Genomic DNA, 21,231 nt, shown 5'->3' with positions numbered 1-21,231 from the left:
AAATAGAATTTTTAGTGGTGTGGCACGGCATGGCACTGCAAGGTTACGGCACAGATTTGGGGCTTTTAATACACACAATTCTCCACAAGGCAAAATAACGCTGCATCATGACCACATTTGGAGTGAGTCCAGGGTCAGTCAGAACACCCTGTTTCATTCCCTGTTCACCCTCCTCTGAGCCTGGCAACCAGCCTCATCTTCTGTCCCTAAAACTGTGAGTCAGTCCTCTCATCTTGCCAAGAGAACACCATCACACCACCGCACCTGGACCTCTGACCATCAGTGTGTTGCCCACATCCTTGAGGCTGGTTTCCAAGATCTCGCAGCTCACTGGCAATCCCCACCTCAGGCAACTTCCTTGTCAACTCTTCAGAACAGATCCTGTCCGCTGTGCAGTAATTTTCACTTTGTATTTATCACATTATTTCCTCTCTTCATCCTCCTTTTCGCACCACACGAGGAGGACAAGACACAACGCGCTCTCTATTATTAAGCTGACGAGGAATGAACATCACTTCCTCTTAAGTGTTGCTTGTAAATTGTCGTCCAAGTGACACTTGTTCGGAGGCAGAGGCTCAGCGAAGTGTGCCAGAGATGATAATTAGCATGTGGTTTGTTTGGAGAGGAGGAGAGGAGGAGTGGAGGTTGGTTCATGTGGTGTGTGAGCAGAGGTGGACACATACACACACGGAGCTGCTCACAAACAAACACCTCTCACACTCATTCACGCCCAGCTGATTTGGCGCCTGCACACCCACACACACACGACTGATCTAATTGGGGGGTTGTAAAAGAGGCTGCTTCTCTAATTAGCTTCTGTCTGCCTCATTGCCCAGCTGCCTTGATAAGAAACCCACTCCATCACTCCGTCCCTCGATGGCTCACCTGCTGCTGCAAATACAGGACGACTTTTCAAAATGTAAGTACAAACACAAAGATATATTTGTCAGAAGGATGAACACAAACGGTGCGGCTGCAAGCTGATGAACGAGGAAGTGGATGTGGCGAGGAGGCTCATCTTGTACGGGCCGGTGCTGATCCGATCACAGGCCACAGCCACTTCATCACTGTCAGCACATTGGCCCGCACTTATACACTGGACTTCACAAACACAAAAGGGCCGTGCGAATGAAGCAGGACGAATATGACACGTGATGAATGAATCTTTTTAAGTGACCTTTTCTAATGAGTAAAAATTGCACAACGAGAATCTAAATGACAATCTGCAGTCGAGTACAATGGCAACTGTAGAGTAAATAATCGCCATCAATCTCAGTGGACGGTGGAGTCTATCTCCTGACCCACACAACCCTCTCTCTCCCTCATTACAGCAGGGTCACTCTTGCATGCTGGTCCCAGGGCAGCGCTGGGATCCCAGCCGACATCAATCACGACGGTCCGCACAACGCAAACACACAAGACGCTCCGATGTGAGTCTAAACATTTGCAACAAAGTCGGTTTAAGCAGCTCCTGCACCTCTTCGGAATTAACGTTAAAAACCAACAGGGAAAAAGTGATGGGAAATAACTCCACAGACACTGAAATAGAGATTCGCAAAGATGAATGGGCCACCAATCCGAGTGGGAGGATAAGAAACGAACAAGACGTAAAAGTTAATGGCTGCCGTGGGGAAGAATAAAAGGATATCTACATAAGGGTTTATCTTTCCCTGCACATTAACTCATTTACAGCCGTGTCGGAGGAAGCGGTTTATGATGTGAGAGACCTGAGTTATACCAACTTCCTGGACAGCATAACTGAAGGTGACTCGACTTAAAGACCAGCTCGGTACGTCGTCGCCCCCTCTGAGATCACTTCCTCTTTATGCAGACAAGCTCCAGTGAACTCTGGCAGAGACAGTGGTTTTGGGGGACGAGGCAGCTGCTTTAGAATATTCATGAGCGCTTTCTTGGAACATTCATGTTACCGTACATGCACTTAGAGTGAATATGCGTTACTTGATTTAAAAAGATAAAGTAAAAAAAATGACAGCACTTTCTCATCCAGGCGTCTTTAAATGAGATTCTGCTTATATTATTCTTCTAATTCTTTCCATTGACTAAAGCTTGTCAACATGCTTATTGTCACTCGAGGACACTGGCATTGTAGAGGAAGATGGACTGCTGAATAAGCGCAACCACAGACTGAGAGAAGTAGTCGGTGAATTGAGATAGTTTCAACAGATATTCAGAAGAGAGCAGGATGTGAGATGATAAAATACATACAGAAAAAGGTCAGTTCTGTGTGAAGGGCGGTGAATGGAGAGTTGGAAAAAACCAAATGCTAGGAGTTCTTCCTAAAATAACAAAAGTTCATGACATGAATTGGTCCCAGTTGCTGGAATGATGATTAATGTCTTCCCTATTCATTAAATGGAAGAGAAACGGATCACTTCATTTTAACTTCTTCATCGTGTAGTCAAAAAAATAGTCTATTTACTATACACAACTTTTGTTTAAATTTCATAAGTAATACAACACACTGCACTTCACTTTAGGGTATCAGAAATAACACATAACCATCATTTTTATACATTATTATCCATATATAATAATGTATAGATTAATACATATTATATTGTTAATCATATAATTTTTAAAAACACTATTGGAGTAATCAAATAATATTTTGGCAATGTCTTCTGGTAAAAACAGCATATTAAATATCTAAATTAAATAATTCAAATAATAAAAGTAAAACCCATTACACTTAACAAAACAAACAAAATAACAAAAAAAAAAAATCAAACAATCATTCATAACAAAACAATCATTAAAAAATATTTCAAAAATCCACATTATTATGTTACTCCTGAAAAGGAATGTCTGAAAAAAATATGATAAATGAAATTAGATTAAAAAAAAACCCTGATATGAGGATCTTCCCATAATCTTCAATACCACCATAAAACCACCATACTGGAAAGCAAAATAGACATTTTTTAAATAAACTCTGTTAATAAGAATGTCAGGCATGTAATGCAGGGCACATTCAAGACCAATCCCGTGAGTTGACAAAACCAAAGACAACCACTACTATGAGCCATCTTCTGTTAAATCGCAAGCCATTTTTAGTTACCTCAAATTTCTTCACGATGCTGGCGAACTCTGCATTAGTCCTACAGCTCTCCTGCAGCAGACTCATGCTGCGGTCGTACTCGGAGATGAAGGTCTCAAACACAGCAAATTCTTCCCGACGGGACAAGATCACGTCGACGACTCTTTGGCTCTCCTCCCTGCACAGACATAACATATCATAAACTCTCATCTGTTCACAGTGAACTTCACTTAGTAAAATATAAATAATCTGCAGACAGTCAACTAATGATCTTCACATCAGCGCATTCAAAAAAAAGAAGTGTGAGCACTGCCGGGAGTCAATTATCACCTTGTAGAACACTCTCACCATCTCTGTACACTCTTCATCTGCTCATTATCCACGTCACCAGAACCTGTGAGTGGATTACCATAACCAAACTACCACTTTCATTTCACCTCACATAAGAAGTTCTGGATTTTCACTTCCACTCTTTCTATTTCTGAAGGTTAAATTGAACTCTTTTGGAGTAAGTTTCCTCTTCAACAGGTCTGGCCATCACTATTTACCACTGATTGATGCGCACGTCGAGCTCAGCCAGGATGCTGCTGTGGAGGGTGAAGACCTGATGCAGCACGCCCAAGATCTCCTCCAGCCTCTGCTTCTCCATCACTGGCTCCCCATCCTCACCCACCGACTCTCCCACAGCCTTCCTGAAGTCCTGTGTTCAAGACAAGGATTGTTAAAGAGAACCAAGGTGAGGGTGGGACAAAAAAGGGATGCGATGCGAGGGAGGAAGGGAGGGGGAGCAGGAGGAATGAAAGTCACACAGGAATGTGCAACAATATGCGGGCGAAAAATGGACGGAAGGAAGGTCAGATCCTCCTAAACATCCTTCCTGCCTCCCTCCCATCATCTCCCGTCCGCAGCGGACTCTGTCCAGGCATTTAGGAAACTCAGGAATGTCGTCATAAACGCACACCAGCAGGTGTGGTTGCATCATGAATTTGGTCTCCATAATTCAGCTAATAGCTTTTTAGTCAAAGCATGAATGCGCACAGTTCACCTGCTCTGGTGACAAAAAGTGTGAACTTGAAGACCTTCTGGGAACCGTCAGCTCAGCTTTAGAGTAGCACATCTCAAATGATTGTTTCTGAAAGTGTGGTCAGATTCTTACACACACACATATCTTCAATATTTTGTATACAATATATTTGACATGAGTTTTGGGTAAGTGGAAAATGCTAATATACAAAATAACCACAGAAAAAAAACATAAAATATAAACACAAAGGAAAGAGAAGTTTTTCAAGAAAAAGTAAATGCTAGTAGTAGTAATGCGTGTGAAGAGTTTGTTTTATGAGATGAAGATCATCACCTATTTAGTCCCGAAAAGGGTACCACAATGACTGGGGACACAAGGCAGACCAGGGGAAAAGGGACCCACGACTACACAAGCCGAGCCTACTAGCTCCACTCAAGGAAACACGACATAAAAGCTGCTTCCTCTCTGGACCAAACTGCGACAAACAAGGCTGCTGTTAGTCTGCAAAGGATAAGTGTCTGCAGTCCTTCTATACCAGCCAGGGCTAAAACAAACACAGATGTCCCCCTTGATCCCTGGATGACACGGTGCCACTCCACAACACGAGCCTCACCATACATCATTGATCGTATTTGTGTTAACATTCAACACAATTCCTCATCATCTCATACTCCAGCGCCACCAGTGGTGTGTTTGAATCCCACCACACAGCGCCCAGGCTTATTCCTAGTTCCCTCACGTTGGCAGGTCAAGAAGCAGTGTTAAGCAGATGGTTGAGCAGCCAGTCATGCGCGGTCATAACTCAGTCGAGAGAATTTGTTCAGGGGCCAGCAGGTCACACACGAGAAAAAATAATATGTCTGGCCTCTCATATTGAAACTGTTATGGAGAAAGTCCTTTGGAGAGGAGCACGGCCTCCCTTCCTATGGGGGGACAGGGTCTGGAAATTCTTTGTATTCTTGTTATTCCTTATCAAACAATGGAACAATAGCTCATGTGTGCCTCTCACTTGATTCCCACTCCAAACCCTATGTTTGTGCACATTGTGCTGCTGTGGAGCTTCCGGACAGAATAACTCTATTTCATGTGAGTAACGCAGAGGCCACGGAGGCTTTAACACTTGGCACTTGACATTTACAGAATGTGCTCGAGAAGAACACGACGGATAAGAAGGGATTTCTTCAATCTTCATACTTATTCTGCTGCGTGATTGTAAACATCTGGTTTCATTACTACTTCATTTAATTCAGCTATTATAACCTTTGTTGGTTACAGATATCCATACTTTAAATGTTTGCAGGCTGTCGAGGAAATTCAAACAACAAAGGCTTTGCACTCACATAACTGTTGTTACATTCACGCCCATGTCTGCAGTAGATCCACCCAAACACAGACAAGATTCACCTGCACAAGTGTCTTGTGTGATGGTAGTGTTTTGTAACACCACAGACCGTGTTCTGTCAGTTTTATTCAGGTGTGAGAAGGAGCGTGTGCCAGAGTGCTTCAACATATTATCGAAGATCACGGGCGCTGGAAAACCACTCTGGAGCAAGTGTTTATTGAGTCATTGATTTGATGATGTGATGGTTTCTTTATTTTTTTGTTCAGGCCAAACAAATTTCTTTGTCATTTGATACAACAATGTTGAGAATTGACAAAATGAAACTGCTGACAGTTTTGTGAGTTTTTCTTGTAAATAATAAACATACATACCTTTTGAAACACAAAAAAGATTTTTCATGGTAATAATTGACATTGTGTCAGTTTTTAAGGGTGTGAGTGGAAAAAAACAGTTGTGTTTTGTCTCTTTTCCATTTAAATTATTATTAAACTCACAGTGAGTGTGTAACTTCTCTAACTGCCGTCATAAAAGGGTTAACAAGGTTTGCAAGCAAGGAGATGAGGTAATTTCAGAAGGTCAGATTTTGACTCTTATTGTTTTTCTTGAGGGAAATAAATAGAAAGGTTTGCTGCATAAGCATGGCAACCTCACAGCCATGATGAAAGCCAAAAGTCAACGCTCCCAATTCACAGTGGGCCTCCCTTCCTCCTTCTCAAGCAGTTGTAGTGAAATCTTTTCCCAGATGGGTGGTTGGTCATAGAGTTGGAATGAGAAGCTCTGGCATCTGCTAGAGGCTCGGATGAAAGCTACAGTTAAGGTGGTTCCATTCCTCTAGCAGGACATTCCACATAACTCCGTTGGACTCATGACATTATAATGCAAGGACCCTTTCCTCGGCTGCTCTTCTGAAAAACTTTGTGAATGATCCTGGAGAGTGACATCCTTCACAAAGAACAGGTCTGATGTTTATCATCAATGCAGAGCAGACATAGTGCGTTTGGTACCGTAATAGCAGGAGCTGCTAGCCAAAAAAACACGGTCGAAAGTCATCAAAGCACTGGTTAGACTGGTTACAAAAACTCCCATCAACCTTCAGAGGAGGTTGAGATAGCATTTTAAGTCTTCAATTTGAGCGACCTTCATCATCTGGAAGCACGACACGCCCACACACAATAAGATGTCATCACTAAAGAGTTGCAACACCTTCATCTTTGAGGACAAGGACAGAGCAGAGAAGACAGTTTCAGACCTGAGAGGGAGGAAATGGAAGAGAGGCTGGACTTTCCCGGGGTGACACTTGATCTAGTCCAAGAGCTCAATCGTTGTTGTAGAGAGTATTAAAGTCCAATAGAGAACTTAGGAAGACATTTTAAATGGGTCATTACTTGTATGTGCTTCAGGTCTCACGATGACCCAATTTCATCGTTAACCCTCCGCTCCTCCATCTTCAAGGAAACACCTCTAACTGAATACTCAGCATAGGTCCAGTGCAAATTACTCGAATTGAGTCTGATGATGAGTTTATGGATTTATGTTCATTACGGCCGGCCGTTGTATATCATTAACATTATTGCTGTTTAATGGTACCGGCGACACTTTTGCAGCAGCTTTAGCATCCGCAGGAGGTGAAGCAGTGTGTGGGCACTCATAAGACATGCAGCATGATATTCAAGGTGATGAGGTAGAAGCTGACTGATGCGCTTCTCCACGTTCTGTGACTTTATGTCAGCGCAATAGCCGCCACCACATCTCTGTGTTTCCCTTTCGGTCAAAACTCAAGCTCCTTTATGTTGTTTCAAGGCTGACAGTCATATTTCATGTGGAGGTTATTATTGATCTGGTATCCAATCTTGACGGGGATATAGTGGAATTGTGACAGGAATCACGGGAGAAGGAATGGTTGCAGAATGAAAAGCCGGCCTCAGGAGATCGACCAGGAGCAAAAATACAGAGAAGAATGAGAGATTGACGTGCCGCCCTTTCACCTGACTTCAGTCTTGTTTGGGTTTCATTTGAGAGGATTTTCATACTGCATCTGTCTTAAACAAGCTAGACAGTTTCAGGTGAGATGCTGCGTTATCTGAGTCTCAACATCGGTGTGGCGTAATAAACAAGCAGCATCAGCTGGAGTCGCATTACAACATTGTCAAGACCAGGAAGTAGATCTCTCTGGAACAACATTGATAAACCTAAACAGAGCCAGAGCGCTGCAGCGGAGGACGGAGGCAGAGACACGCAGGATGTGTTGTTATCAGAACACTTTTTAAAAAACATAACCAGCCACAAACGAACCATGAAAGTGAATGTCATGTGAAATGTCTCCTACCTCGTGGAGGTGTTTGAGGGCGCTGACGTGCCTGTAAAAGCAAAGAAAAGTGCACTTAAATCATGATTCATGTGACCTGAATATTGCTTCTAGCCGTCAACTTATTTGTACACTGTTTTCAAGAATGGAAAACAATGGAAAAAAAAGAATCAAAAAAGCTCAAATTTAAAGTAAATTTAAGTTACATTTTAACATTATAATCTCATTATTTAGAACAATTAATTATCAGTCATTTATTTGAGCTCAAACAACACAGTCAATTTGGCGCGACTAAAATCTCACCAGCTACTCTGGGATATATTTGAGGATGAGATATTTCTGAATCATGCATACAGACACACACTCCCGCTGCCACTTGATCGACAGACAGGACAACCAGACAGATGATCTGTGCCTGATTGTTGGTGCTCCATCTATAAGTCAGCTGGGAGAAGCTTGTTTCACGTCTTCACACTACCTATAGAACTGTGATCTGTGAACCACTTCACACAGCAAGATAGGTCTGTGTGTATATATACATATATATATATATATTCTCAATTCTCTCAACATGCTTTTGGATTCCAGTTTCAAGTGGACGTCAGAGGAACAAGTTCACTCCACTTCTGAGGCAAGAATGTCCACCCACAGAAAATTCAGATTTCCTCCAGATTTTCTCTGTTCAAAACCACCAAATATTAACCCTTAACTCACCTTTCTCATAACCTCGGAAAACGAAACACAATCAACGGGGGCTACAAAGGGCAGCACATTATGTTAAATATTAATAGTTTTGATCTCCCCATTTCAGAGCTACTTTTCAAAGAGGACTTTTCTGAACCCTCTGGCACAAAGAGGCCACTGCAGTGGGCAGCAATTAAAAAGTCATTCTCTTCTGAATACAATGCTTACTATGGTGGAACTGCATATTAGTCACACTCATATCACTGCGCTCTTTCAGAGAGGCCAAGAATAACACGCTTGTTCTTGTTGCTGTTGGTCTTAGCATAATGACGAGGTAACAACAGTCCTGCTGCGATACAGACGTGAAGAGAGAATTCATTTGTAGCATAAACCCTCATCAGAAAGATCAGTGGTTCACATGTGCCACACCAGAGGTGGCCTCTTGGATGAGTACTGTAACTGACATTGCCAAAATGGAGCAAAAACAATTTTTTGCAGGAAAAACAAACAGACACGTCCTCCTCAGAGGTGGAGTCAGAGCTGTGTTTTTGCGGTGGCCTTGGTTAGACCCCTACCCCCAAAGACAAAAATAAGAAAAAGGAAAAAAAAAAACAAGACACAGATGAACAGAATATTAACCATAAATTACTAATAAATGAACGAATAACTACATTTCTATACAGCATAATCCTTCACCACATAAAAGTAAAAAAATGTGAATTGCCAAAATAGCAGTTACAGTTGTGTTTCTAATAACAGGGGAGAAACCTGTGTTATTTGAATGACAGTTAACATACAGTTTTAATCCAAAAGTGACATTTTACAATAGGGATCCCCTCTTCACCAGCCTCCTACAAAACAGAGGCGAGCAGTCCCTAGGCGCCTCCCCCCCTCCATGTTCCAGTCCTACTGGAGGTAACACACTGTCAAATCATACCTGCACGCACGCTATGCCTGCTGACTCAGCAGCGGCTTGACCGGCACTGGTGCCACGCACCTGGTGAGTAGAATAGCGTTCCGCAATATCGATTTTTTAAATTGTCACTGCCATCCCAGGCATGATCAAACAGGGCTGGAGCTAGAACCATCACTGCAAGTGAATGGCCACTTCCAAGGAGATACAAAAGTGAATACACTTGAATACTCGTTGACTGGTTCCAGTGAATCCCAAATAAGGATATGAATGTATGTGAGTGATAACCATGCGCCACAGAAAATACATTTTCTATTTTAGCCCTGAAACAGCTCAATTTAGAGCATTTTCATTTGCAGACCCCTAACAGCACTGATATCCCCGAAAATCGAGTATCGAGCAAATGTATTGTTTGAAATTTCCCACACAGCCTTCCATGTAGAAACACACTCAACTGAGACATCAATAAGACTGTGAGAACACGCTCCTCATTCATGAAGACACTTACACTCTCTCGAAGTCGCAGATCTCTTTGGCGACGTAGAAGGCTCTGGATCGGCCATCAATCTGTGTGACAGAGAGGGAGGGTTGGCGGGGGGCGTAGTGGGAGATGAATGAACACAGCTAATGTTTAAACGCTCTCAGTGGGCACTTATTCCACTCAGACATTAATAGGAGCGGCGGCACTGCTGCTGACGCGGACTGATGAAATAGCAAATTTACTTTTTCCCAGATATTTGCTGTCACAATAAGACTGATTATTTCATTATACCGCAGCAAGAACATGGAGGCTTTTTTCTGAAAACATGAGACTTTTAAATTGAGATGCATTATGTATGAGTGAGTGTGGAGCAACAGTGGGGCCCATTGATCGCTGAGAGGCTAATCGCAGGCTCGAAACACAGCAGCCGCGGAGAAACATTTGACCCATTTAGTGTTTCTTTGTGAACCAGGAAGGCTCTTGCGTTATCTGCGTTCGAAGGACGCTTGAGCCAATTTCCACGGAATTACACCCAAATACAATTCTATTAGACCAGATCAGAGAGGTCAGATGTTTCTATCGAAGCATTGTGCTTTGTTTTTCCTCCTTTACAAATGTTCATGAGGAAGTGGAAGAGAAAGTGCAGCGACTAGTTGTCTTTTAAGACTGTCAATCTTTCCCATCATTACATGTTGGTTTAGTTCATAGGCGCCCTTTAATATACTTAGCAATGAGTTGTAGTGATTTCCTCCGCAAAGGAAAGGTTATAAATGTTGCCATTTGTCCGTCAAAAATGTCAGTACCGACACCTGTTGTCCAAATAAAGTAAGGGAATTTAACTTTCAATGATAAAACCATATGTCCATGCACAACTCTGTGCTCTCTGAGTGCTTGCCTGCTTTATTATATGGATTCACTGACTCCCATTTTTGGATGGACAGACATGAGCAATAACAGCTGCAACAAATTTTCAGTCGGTCTTTGAGCTTTTACAGGTTGACAATTTGAGCTCATCCAATGCCCATTTACTAAAACTTTCACTGCACTTGTGTCAACCTAAACCCCCATGTCATAGAACTCTTTTAATGTTGTAAGTAGTTTGAGTGGCCTGATCATCAACACACTCTCATCCTTGTCATGAACACATCATACTTTAGAAAAACAAGACCGCAATTATCTACACGCTTTCACAACCATGTGTCTGAATACTAACTATAAAGACAATTCAGTGCTCATATATGAAAATCGATATTTTGTTCTGAAGGACCAATATAAGAGATTTTTTTCCAAGTTTAGTCCAACTCACACAAAACGGTTTACCTCACAATGAACTCAGCTTTAGATTTAAAGACTTGCTGATGTGTGTATGTGATGTACAACCCAAAATCATGAGCACTGATGTAAACCTATTTTAATAAATATCACCTGTCGGTCGTAACTGGGCTCCGGCGCAGCGTCCTCCTCCTCTGACGTTCGCCCATGGTCCTCCTCGGCTGACAACCTGGCAGACACTGCAGCCAATGGAAAAGGCTCTGTGTAGGCGCTGCCAAGAGAAGGTACGAAAAATGTGAGGCTCATAAAAAGAGCAGATGAAGCAGAACAAAATCAATGGTATTATGCTGTGTGCAACGACACAATAGCAGAGATTTGAACTGGAGTGGGAAAAATGCAGTATGCAGCCGGAAAATTCCCCTACTCAGCAAATCCCAGTGACCTCTGAAGAGTAATAGATTAATTCACCTTCTGGAACATTTGATACTTGTTTTTGTGTCACTACATGTCACCATGTCCCAAGATGTAGCCCAGATGCAAACAGTATTCCTGCTTCATGTGGAACTGTGTCACAGACGTAGCAATCATGTAATAGTGTTTTTCACACTCACAATGAGCACAATGAACCCATCTCATCTTCTGTCCATGAAAAAACAAATAACAAGAATGCATTTTGAAACATCCTGCCTTCAGGTTATCATTGAGATCCTTCCCCAGGGGTAGGGGCTCAAGCATTATGGGGTCTTGAATGAAACTCATTTTGCAAACGGTGCAACAGAACAGTTTCTCTTTCGTGTGGAACAGAAGTGCCTCCTGCAGAGAGGAAAAGATGGGGCTGAATAGGCAGATTTCCAGTCATGAAGACTCCCATGGTCTATCTATGTACAAAGGAAGAGCTGAGCAAAAAACAAAGCTCTCCACGGATTTTTACTGTCACATGTGGTCACCAGCTTTGTAGAGACTGTCTGGACTCTCTCGGAGAGATGTGTCCGGATGACTTGGGAACTCCTGTGTATTCCCTCAGAACCGTTCCTAGAAGATCTCAGTGGCAAGGAAATTCTAAGCCTGCTTACTCCAACTGACCTAGGATACGATGAAGACAATGGGTGGACATTTAAAGACAAATTTTGCAGCTGTTCCGCCAACTTTTAACATTGCCTTCTTCTAGACTATTCCACCATCCGTACATCTCTTTCATCCTATCTGTCCACCCGTCTCTCCTAGTCTCCCGCCTCGGCTCCACCCTTGTCCTGCATTTCCTGTAAACAGGCGATTGGAAAGCTCCTAGGCTGGACGCTTCCTCCCCGGGGATGACCTGGCAATGACCTCAGAGTCCTTGGCACCGAGCCTCTTGAACCAGCGCACCCGCCCTGTCCACCGCCTCGCCACACAGCACACAGCCACCACCCAGTACAACAATGCACTTAGCCCAGCTCCCTCATCACACTCGCAAAACACTGGGTGGTGGAGCTGATCGGAGCCCTCTTCAGCAGCGCGCTTATAAATGTGCTGATGAGGATGAAGAAAAACCATCACCATCATCATCTGTGTCACTGGGACTAAAGTGATAGGCTACAAAGAGAAGTTTCTCTTTAAAATCGAATGCATTTTTTGGGTTTGTTACCAGACTCGCCGAGGAGCTTTCTGCTGAGACGGTAGTCTCGACAGAAGCTTAATAAAGCAGCCACACACAACTGCGAGCACACACCAATGGACTTTGGATGAATCATTAGTGTACTTTTAGCGTTAGCATTACACACTATAGGAGGCTTTCTAATGAACCTGTCTCTTCGAACAGCCTGAATACCGGAGTCGTCTGAATAGCTCGGCCCATTCATCAAACAGGAATAAGTACAAGTGGGGAACAAGCCAAGATTGTAGCACTTTTAAGTTCTCTGCTTGACTGCCACAGTAGTCAGCTGCTTTTGTGTGATGGAGCTATTCTTCTTGGGGATAAAAAAAATCTTCCTTTTCTCTTTGGGTGTCCGACTGCATTGACTGTCGACTTTGCTCACGATTAATCTCCACAGCCTTGTGAGGCGTGCCAGCACTGGAAAGTGGCGAAGCCAAGCTTTAGAAAGGGCTTAGAGCATGAGGCAAATAAAAAGGCACAGCAAACACACACAGTGGAGATCTGAGACGGACACACAATGACATAAACATAAACAAGCCCCTATAGGGACAAAAAAGTGGCTGTGGCAACAGAGGCGACTCCGGGGGAAATGTGGTGAGTCTCAGCATCTTGTGAGGGCACAATGAGGCACATTGATAGCATCAGTGACAGAGGAGCAGCTGAGTATATAATAAGGTGCGAGACACACAAGGAGCTGAAATCCACTGCCTTCAGATCAATTACAGAATCGATTCCATTAATCACTGACCCAAATTAAAACAGCCATGTTCCGTTAGTTATTTGTAGATACCTTCGAAAATGTTTCTCTCAATTGTGTTCGAACAAAGCATGGTGGCATGCTCAACATGAAACTGCTTTTCAAAAGGAGAAAAAGGAAAAATGGTAAAACATTTTTTTTAATTATTTGAACAGAAAAATAATATAATTTCAGTGAAAAAATAGTATCACTGTAACGCTAACAAATAAAAATTAGGTGTGCACCAAGCGCCATTTTTTTGTCTGATACCGATTAGAGATTCCAGCAGGCCAATACCAATTTTTGCTGACAGTTTTTTGCTTATATTTCTTCTTAACTAAATCACACACAAACGTCACCTTTTTAAGATTAGTCATACAAAGCTACAATATAAGAATAATATGGAACAACACTTTCAATGACAATAAATAAAGAAAAAAATGTGTAAATATAAATGTTTTATTCCCTTTTCACTGAACAATGAACAGATCAAACCCACAATGTAAACTTCACTCCTCACTTGTTAAACATCAAAATGTTGCCTAATAACCTGACAGACCACTCCTCTTTTCATCAAATACATGTCCAGGGAGTATATGGGGTCCAGGTGCGCTATAACTGCTGGTTGCACATGTCTGGTCTTCAACAACCAAACTCAACTGCTTGTTCAAAACAATAAACTCCATCAGCTTTGGTTTCGCCTGCGGTTAGCCCCGGTTAGTATTTGTTTAGTCTCTTGTTTGAGGCCAAGTGTCTTGTTTTAATGCTGCGTCTGAGTCGGTGGGTGCACACGTTGCGAATCGTCGCTGGTCATTTCTATTGCCAAACTATGGCCATCATGGCTGGGTGTCTCTAACGTCTGCGGCTGCAGCTCTACTCTACAGCCAGGGCTGCAGATTCACAACAAGTAGTGGGATTTTCAGGAAAAATGCCGGTATTGTTTTGTCATTTTTACATGATGTAAAATTGTAAAGAGTAATAATGTTTCTCATCATGTAAACATATAATTATCTTCTTGTTAAAATAATACTATGAATAAATAAATAAAAAAGTGCAGCCCTAAAGAAAATGGATTGCTTTTTCATTGCAATAATGCAAATTTTCGGTCCACAACTCAACCTCCAGTACATCAGGTGGTGCTGTGTTAAGGTATTCGAGGTCACCACATTCTAACAGAGAGAAGACCATAACGTCAGCCAAATTGTGAACAGGAAGGTTTTGACAGAATGCAAAAACATACATCTTAATTGAACTAGCTTTGGAATAACACAACAAATAACATCAAATACATTTGAGTGAGACTGAACTCCCGAAGGTCGTCTACACGTGAGGGCTGGCTGTGTAATGGCCTGTCTCTCCGACCACACACAGGCCATCAAACACAACGGTTTTATTAAGACTGGGAAGAACGTAGCCCATGGTGGCGGAAGCTGTGTCTCAGGTCAGGGTAATTTGGAACAGTCTGACCACAGTGATTCCACACTCTATCACCCGCTGCTGTAAATCCCGCTGCCCCTCTAGGGTCCAGGGAAAGAAGAGAGAGCGTCTTTAATAAAAGTGCTCTTAAACTGAAACGCAAGTGTCACGTGCAGAAGAGCAATTACCAGGGACTTGCTCCTCTGGTCCTTCACACCCTCCGTGTTTTCTCACTCACCTGTTCCCAGTCGACACAAGCAATTACCAGATCATAGCACCTTTTTCACTTTCCATAGCAGCAACCTCCACTTTGAATAACATGCCTGAACTTGAAGTGTTAAATTTCATTTCCAGCCCTCGAGCGACCTGAAAGCGATCACCTCTAATCAAACCATAATACCAGAACACGCTAAACTCATCACTTAACTCTTGAGACCGTCTCCATCTACCATCTCACTGGGAATGGATGTGACCTGGTGAAGTAATGGGAATTACATCTCCTCAGACCACAGACGCTTTCATCTCGGCTTGTACATTTGGCTCCCAAGGAGCTCTTTGGATTTTTGTCAAACCCAAATTGATTTATCACCTCATTATAAGTCAAATGAATATTTAATGCAATAAAAAACCCTATTAAAAACATTACACACTGACAATCGTGGTGCCCTTTCACACATTGTGTGCTTGATAAACATATACAGTTGGTTATTTTGGCCAGAGGCATCAAATACAAGCTTCCTGTCTCTTGATCGTTTATGGAACCTGCAATGTCAACACTCTACCTAGCAGTCTGTGACAATAACATGTCCAAATTTCTCCCCTTTTTCCTCCGTAAGGTGCCTGTATCTGCAACATTAGATTCTACACACTCTTGTTTCTGTTTCTCCTGTTCATGCCAGATGGAGCAGCGTGTCAGTAACCCCTCCTGGCGCACATTTTGACCAAACACAGGCGATATAACAGAAAAGAACAGAACCAGCTCCTGTCCTTCCCTTCAAATCTTAGATGACCCAATGAAGCCTGTAAACAAAGTTAAAGAGCACAGATGGCTTGGACACAGAAGGAGGAAGGTCAGCATTAGACTAAAAATGTGAAAGATGAAGAAGAGGAAGACAGCCAGTGAGCTTCATGATGGAGTGACTCGGGGATGATGGGTGAAAGTGGAGGAGGCTGACATGGGGTTGGGAAATGTCTGCATAAACACATCCTTGAAAGTCTTACCTTTCATTTTCGCTTTTCTGAGGTTTTTCGATCCCTGGGAAGCTGTTCATGTCCACGTACCCGTCGTTTTCATTGCAGGGGGCGGCCATGCGATTGGGATCTTCAAAAAATTCTGTGACGGTGTGGGATCTCACAGGTCGGCCTGGGATTTGAATGTTCTCGTAATCTGAGCTCATGGCTGGAATATTTTCATAGTCAGAGGTGTCTGGGCAAGGGAACGATATGGAGCGCGGTTTGGTTAAAGGAGCCAGCATTGCGGAGCGCCGTGATCGCTCCTCAAAAGACTCCACTCTTGAGACGCGACTGTGGAAGGGTTTGGGGTCAATCTTCCTCTCATCTGGTTTGAGAACAAAAGGCAGATCCTGGGAGCGCTGCTGAGAGTTGTAAGTTCGGGACTGGAGCTGAGGAGAGCAGCCGTTACTTTTACGGTCGAGCTCAATGAGTCGTGTAGGCCCGTGGTGACTGGACTCTGAGGAGGAGCGAGACGAGCGAACACTCCCGTCACTGTAACCCTTCGAGTCTGTATTCCTCCTGAACTTTAGTGCCAGAAAACGCTTAAATGAAGTCTTTTTGTTCTTTACTTTTTCAACAGGTTCATGCTGTATCAGTACAGACGGGGAGCTCTTTGTGACTGGTCTCTTTGTGATGTAGGCGAGCTCAAAGGGTGGAGGGATGTCCACGAGGGAGGTGGGTGTAGAAACACCGCTGGAGGACTGGACACTACGCTGAGAGAAGCTTCCGGATGAGGTGATGACACACGGAAGAGAAAGGTTGTCATCTTTCCTCCTCATCCTAAGCTCATTTCTGATGGATTTGTCACCATCAGCAGGCGAAGTCATGGACAATTCCTGACCCTCAGCGGAACGGGAGTACAACAAGAAGCGGCGAGACTTCATAGGCGGGATCAGACAGTTGACCCCCGGCTGTTGCGAATGGCTGAGCGGTTCACTGCTCTCATTCAAGGCCACCGTGCAGTAGTCATGCGTCTGATACTCTGTGCCTGTCTCCTCTGGCACAGTTTCTGGTACATAACCTGGAACTTTGCCAGAGTATGAGCGCGAGCGGGTCACAATAGTCTTCCTGTCCAGGTTTAGAAAGTTTTCGCCCTCGGAGTCAAAGCCAGCCTCTTCGTATATGTGCTCCTCACTGTCCGAGTCTGTGTCCTCGTAGAAAGGCACAATGTGGCAGTCCAGCTCCTCAATGTCCTCCTCGAAGGCCTCGGTGGTGTGAGCGAACACGACCCTATTGGTGAGCTCTGGGGTGCGACCCAGGTCCAGGTCGGTGGGCACTGTAATGTTACATAACCTGAGACGAGGCTGGCAACTTTTTCTTTGGCTGAGGAGAGCCTGCTCTCGTTTCGCTGTTCGGTCTTTTGCACTTTTCCCCTTGATATGTTTCTTCTCTGCCTTCTCCTCCTCCTCTTCTTCATCACCGATTTCAACATAGTCTTCAGATGAAACACACTCCAACTGTCCAAAATCATCCTCTTTAGGGCAAAGTGACTCATCAATGTCAGCATACTCATCTGCTGACTCAACATCCTTCACTCTGTCTTTGACCGGATGCTGCTCACTCTCACGTTCAGTCTTTGAAAGAGCTTGCTGATTCTCCAACTTCTCAACATCATCTGAAGACACATAAAAAGGTTCTGGGTTTGCCGCACACAGTGGCTGCTCCTCATCCACCTCTGTTTCCTTGGCATCATCGTGGCACAACTCAGGATCAGCTGTGGCATCGGTGTTTGCCGGCAGTGCTTCGATGACTGAATAGGGCCCGAACACATCCTCTGTGCTGGAGTTGAATCGGAAACAACCAGATACATCTTTAGTGGCCCGCTCTGGTTGCCACACCTCTGAATCTCCTGTTTCTGTTGGGTCACATGACTCACACGTGTCGCTGGCGTTGTCGTTTGGACCGATCACATCGTAGGGGTACTCCTCAGTTAGCGTTGGAAGCACACTGAATCCGAAGGCAAATGTTTCCACCTTGTTCTCTTGAATGATTAAATCATAGTCAACAGAGCTGTTTTCAAAGTCAACTCCATTATGTCCAGGGTCAAGATCCTCTTCAACAACTGAGAGAGTTTCTGACTTTTTCTCCACGTCATCATCAAACAAGTGTTCAGAAGCCACATCGTCCTCTCTAACTTCTTCCAGTGTTATTGAGCTGTCAGCAGGTTGATCCAAGTTACTGTCAACGTGATCCACAGCAGCATCACCGGCACCAGCATCGTCTAACACTGTCTCCTCAGAGTCAACACTACAAATATCATCATCACTTTTTAACTTTCCATTTTCAGATTCATCCTCCTTTCCTCCCTTTGTGCTGTCATCACTCACCCCACCGTTCTGAGCATCACTTCTGCCCTCAGTCATCTCATGGAGGTGTTCCACCTGCCCATCAGAGTGAGCCAGAAATCCATTGCTCAGGCTCTGCTGGGAACACAGCACCCCCTGCAGGTGGGTCCCGTAGAGGGGCTTGGGAGCAACAGGGGGACAAGGCCGTGACATCAGCTTTGATTGCACTTTGATAGTGAGGTGACTGCGAACCTTGGGTCGAGGGACGTGCAGTTGAGTTTGGAAATCTGCGGGGAATAATGACATCACACCATCAGTCACACTTTGTTGGTTTTGTTTTTTTCTTTGTACATTTGTAAGCAAAGATTGTGGACCGAGATACTGAGTTGAACAAAGAATGCTGGTGGCGAAGATGAGGAAGAAAACCAATGAGGTTCATGATGAATGATGAAGGAGTGACTCGAGGATGACAAGGGCAGATGAAGGTGAAAGTAGATGACTAATATGTGGCCTTGTTCAAAACAATAAATGCACATATAAGTATTAAGATATTTCTTTTCTACTGTCACATCTATATCACCAACACTGTGAGCCACGATCGTGTCGTCATCAAAGCCAACTCAAGGCAAATTTAGACAGAATAAAGGGTCAATAAATAGCTGAAAAAGTTAGGAAATGTACACCCATGCTTAACAAAGTGAGCACACCCCTTGCCTCTTCCTGTTATTTAGTACCTGCCCTGACGCACATCCTATTAAACCCTGCATGCACTCTGACTGTCTCACTCTGTCTCTGATTGATTTCCCCCCAAGACATATTTTTTAAGTCGATATCACACATCTGCAAATGTTAATTGGTGTCAGACGTGTCGATGTCGGTTTCGGTATGACGCTTGTTGGCTGGTTCGCCTCGAGGAACTCCAGATTCCTCAGTTTTCCTGCTTGAAGGTCCGACTCCACACAGGATGTCTACGGGAAGGACATTTACAGAGTGGCCCCCCCTCCATCAATCCGTCTTGAACACAGAAGTGCATGTTTTCTAAACACAAATGGACTTCCTTCTTGTCATTATTCCCCAAATTCTCACAAAGTCGAGACACAATAACACATATATCACAGTTTTTTCAGGCTGGGAAAGACAATAAAACTAGTTGCGATCATCACTGATGATATAAACACCATTTCCACAAGGAATTATACAGTGATGAATGAACGGCAAAATGCTTCATTGTGTGGTTCAAAGACTATATACAAAACACTTAAATGCTAAAACAACTACAAATGGTAAGGAAATAAAATACCCATTTTTTAAAATCAGATTTACTTTTCACACAAGATTATTTAACGATATGAAAGACAAGTCCTTAATTGAGCAGTTTAACTCATACTTACTTGTTTGTTTCGTCGTTAGAACAAAGATAAACTGTATTAAGCGTTTTAATCTGCCATAAATGCCCATTATTTTATTTTGCTGATCATCACAAAACCTAAACGCGAAAGCTCGTCAGACATTAGTAATCGATTACACGGATTTGTTAAAATGCGGCGTTATTACAATTTGGTGTTATCAATAAAAGTTGTTTTTTTGTGGATATTTCACAAACCTGTGTTCATCCTGGGACTTCATCATCCACGGCAGCCGACAGTTTTCATTTTTCTTCTCTCTTGAAAGGACCAGGAAACTTAATCCAAACAGAGAATCGAGGAGAAGATGTCAAGTTGTGAGGCGAGACTTGGAACAGGCATCGTCTTGTGTTTCCCTGCAGTGAAAGTCCGCCCGTGGAATCCCCGTGTTTTGAGTGCGGAGAGGCGGTCGCACCTCCAGGACTGAGATGCTTCCCCCGCCGCTGCTCAGCTGCTGTGGAGGGACGGAGGAGCCGCGGCTGCTTCCTGAGGCTGTGCTCCGTCTGGAGCTTCCGTTCAGAGAATCCTGTGTCTTACGCTTCTGCTCCTCTCTCATTCACTCAGAGCAGCTTGCTTGTCATCCACCAGAGCTGCAGTTCGTTTTCATACAGTCAATAAGTACAGTAAACATGAATGAATAATCTTGTATATATTATGATTCCAATACGCCTAAAGCAATACACGCCTTGTTGGGCTGAGGATGTGGGATGTGTAAATAGAGTCTCAATATCTAGTGATGCACAAGAACCAAAACCACATCTTCACTTCCAGTCGCCAACCACCTGACCATCGCACACAGACTACAGTCTTCAGGAGTCTAGATTGGATTTCCCTCAGGACACGGTTTATAACACATGTCGGTGAACAGTCGTGTCACCACCGCAGTTCTCTTTCATTGAGATGTTAGATTAGATTATTGCACTTTTTTTTATTTACATTGATAACCACATCAAATATAACATCTCACTTCTGAAACATCCACCAGAGAAGAAGATTATTTTGGAATAAGGATACATTTTTTTTGGCATTGAACTGTGGTTAGAGAGTCATTATAATCCTTAAAAAAAAAAAAACCTTTAACATGACCGCATTTTGATTTTTTATCACAGTACCATCATCTGCTTGAATCCCCACTGACACACCATTGTAAAGGGGAAAAACATAAATATGAATTTACAAGTACATTAAAAAGTTGATTAACATTTAAGAAGTAAATTAAAGATAAAAATAATATTTCTATATTTCTGTCATGTAGAGGCTATTATATTGCCGAATGAACAGTATGATTGAAGTCTAAATCATGAATCACATACTCATAATTTTACATGGGTGATTTAAAAACATGTATTTAAAAAAATGTAATAAATGTGATTATACATATCTATATATTCTAAATGACTTCATGCTAATCTATAAAAATATTAAAATACAAATTTAAATATTGTG

At 43.1% G+C, this 21,231-nt stretch overlaps 1 protein-coding gene across 4 annotated transcripts in view; it reads right to left on the bottom strand.

Annotated features, from left to right (window-relative positions):
- Positions 1–20,218, bottom strand: part of fgd5a (FYVE, RhoGEF and PH domain containing 5a) — a 36,354-nt gene extending 16,136 nt beyond the window's left edge. For 3 of the 4 annotated variants that reach the window (XM_053868823.1, XM_053868824.1, XM_053868826.1), the window contains exons 1-7: positions 19,986–20,218; positions 16,086–18,669; positions 11,233–11,350; positions 9,835–9,893; positions 7,751–7,781; positions 3,607–3,758; positions 3,080–3,236 (exon numbers count right to left, since the gene is read on the bottom strand). In XM_053868823.1, the coding sequence (XP_053724798.1) occupies positions 3,080–3,236; positions 3,607–3,758; positions 7,751–7,781; positions 9,835–9,893; positions 11,233–11,350; positions 16,086–18,669; positions 19,986–19,995 (3,111 nt within the window). In that variant the 5' untranslated portion in view covers positions 19,996–20,218. The remainder of the gene's footprint in view (positions 1–3,079; positions 3,237–3,606; positions 3,759–7,750; positions 7,782–9,834; positions 9,894–11,232; positions 11,351–16,085; positions 18,670–19,985) is intronic. The other variant, XM_053868825.1, reaches the window with a different exon arrangement.
- Positions 20,219–21,231: the final 1,013 nt, after the last annotated feature.

This window comes from Synchiropus splendidus, chromosome 6 (assembly GCF_027744825.2).
Source record: "Synchiropus splendidus isolate RoL2022-P1 chromosome 6, RoL_Sspl_1.0, whole genome shotgun sequence".
NCBI lineage: Eukaryota > Metazoa > Chordata > Actinopteri > Syngnathiformes > Callionymidae > Synchiropus > Synchiropus splendidus.
Note: the sequence above shows the minus strand (reverse complement) of the source record. Positions and strands in the feature narration are given on the sequence as shown.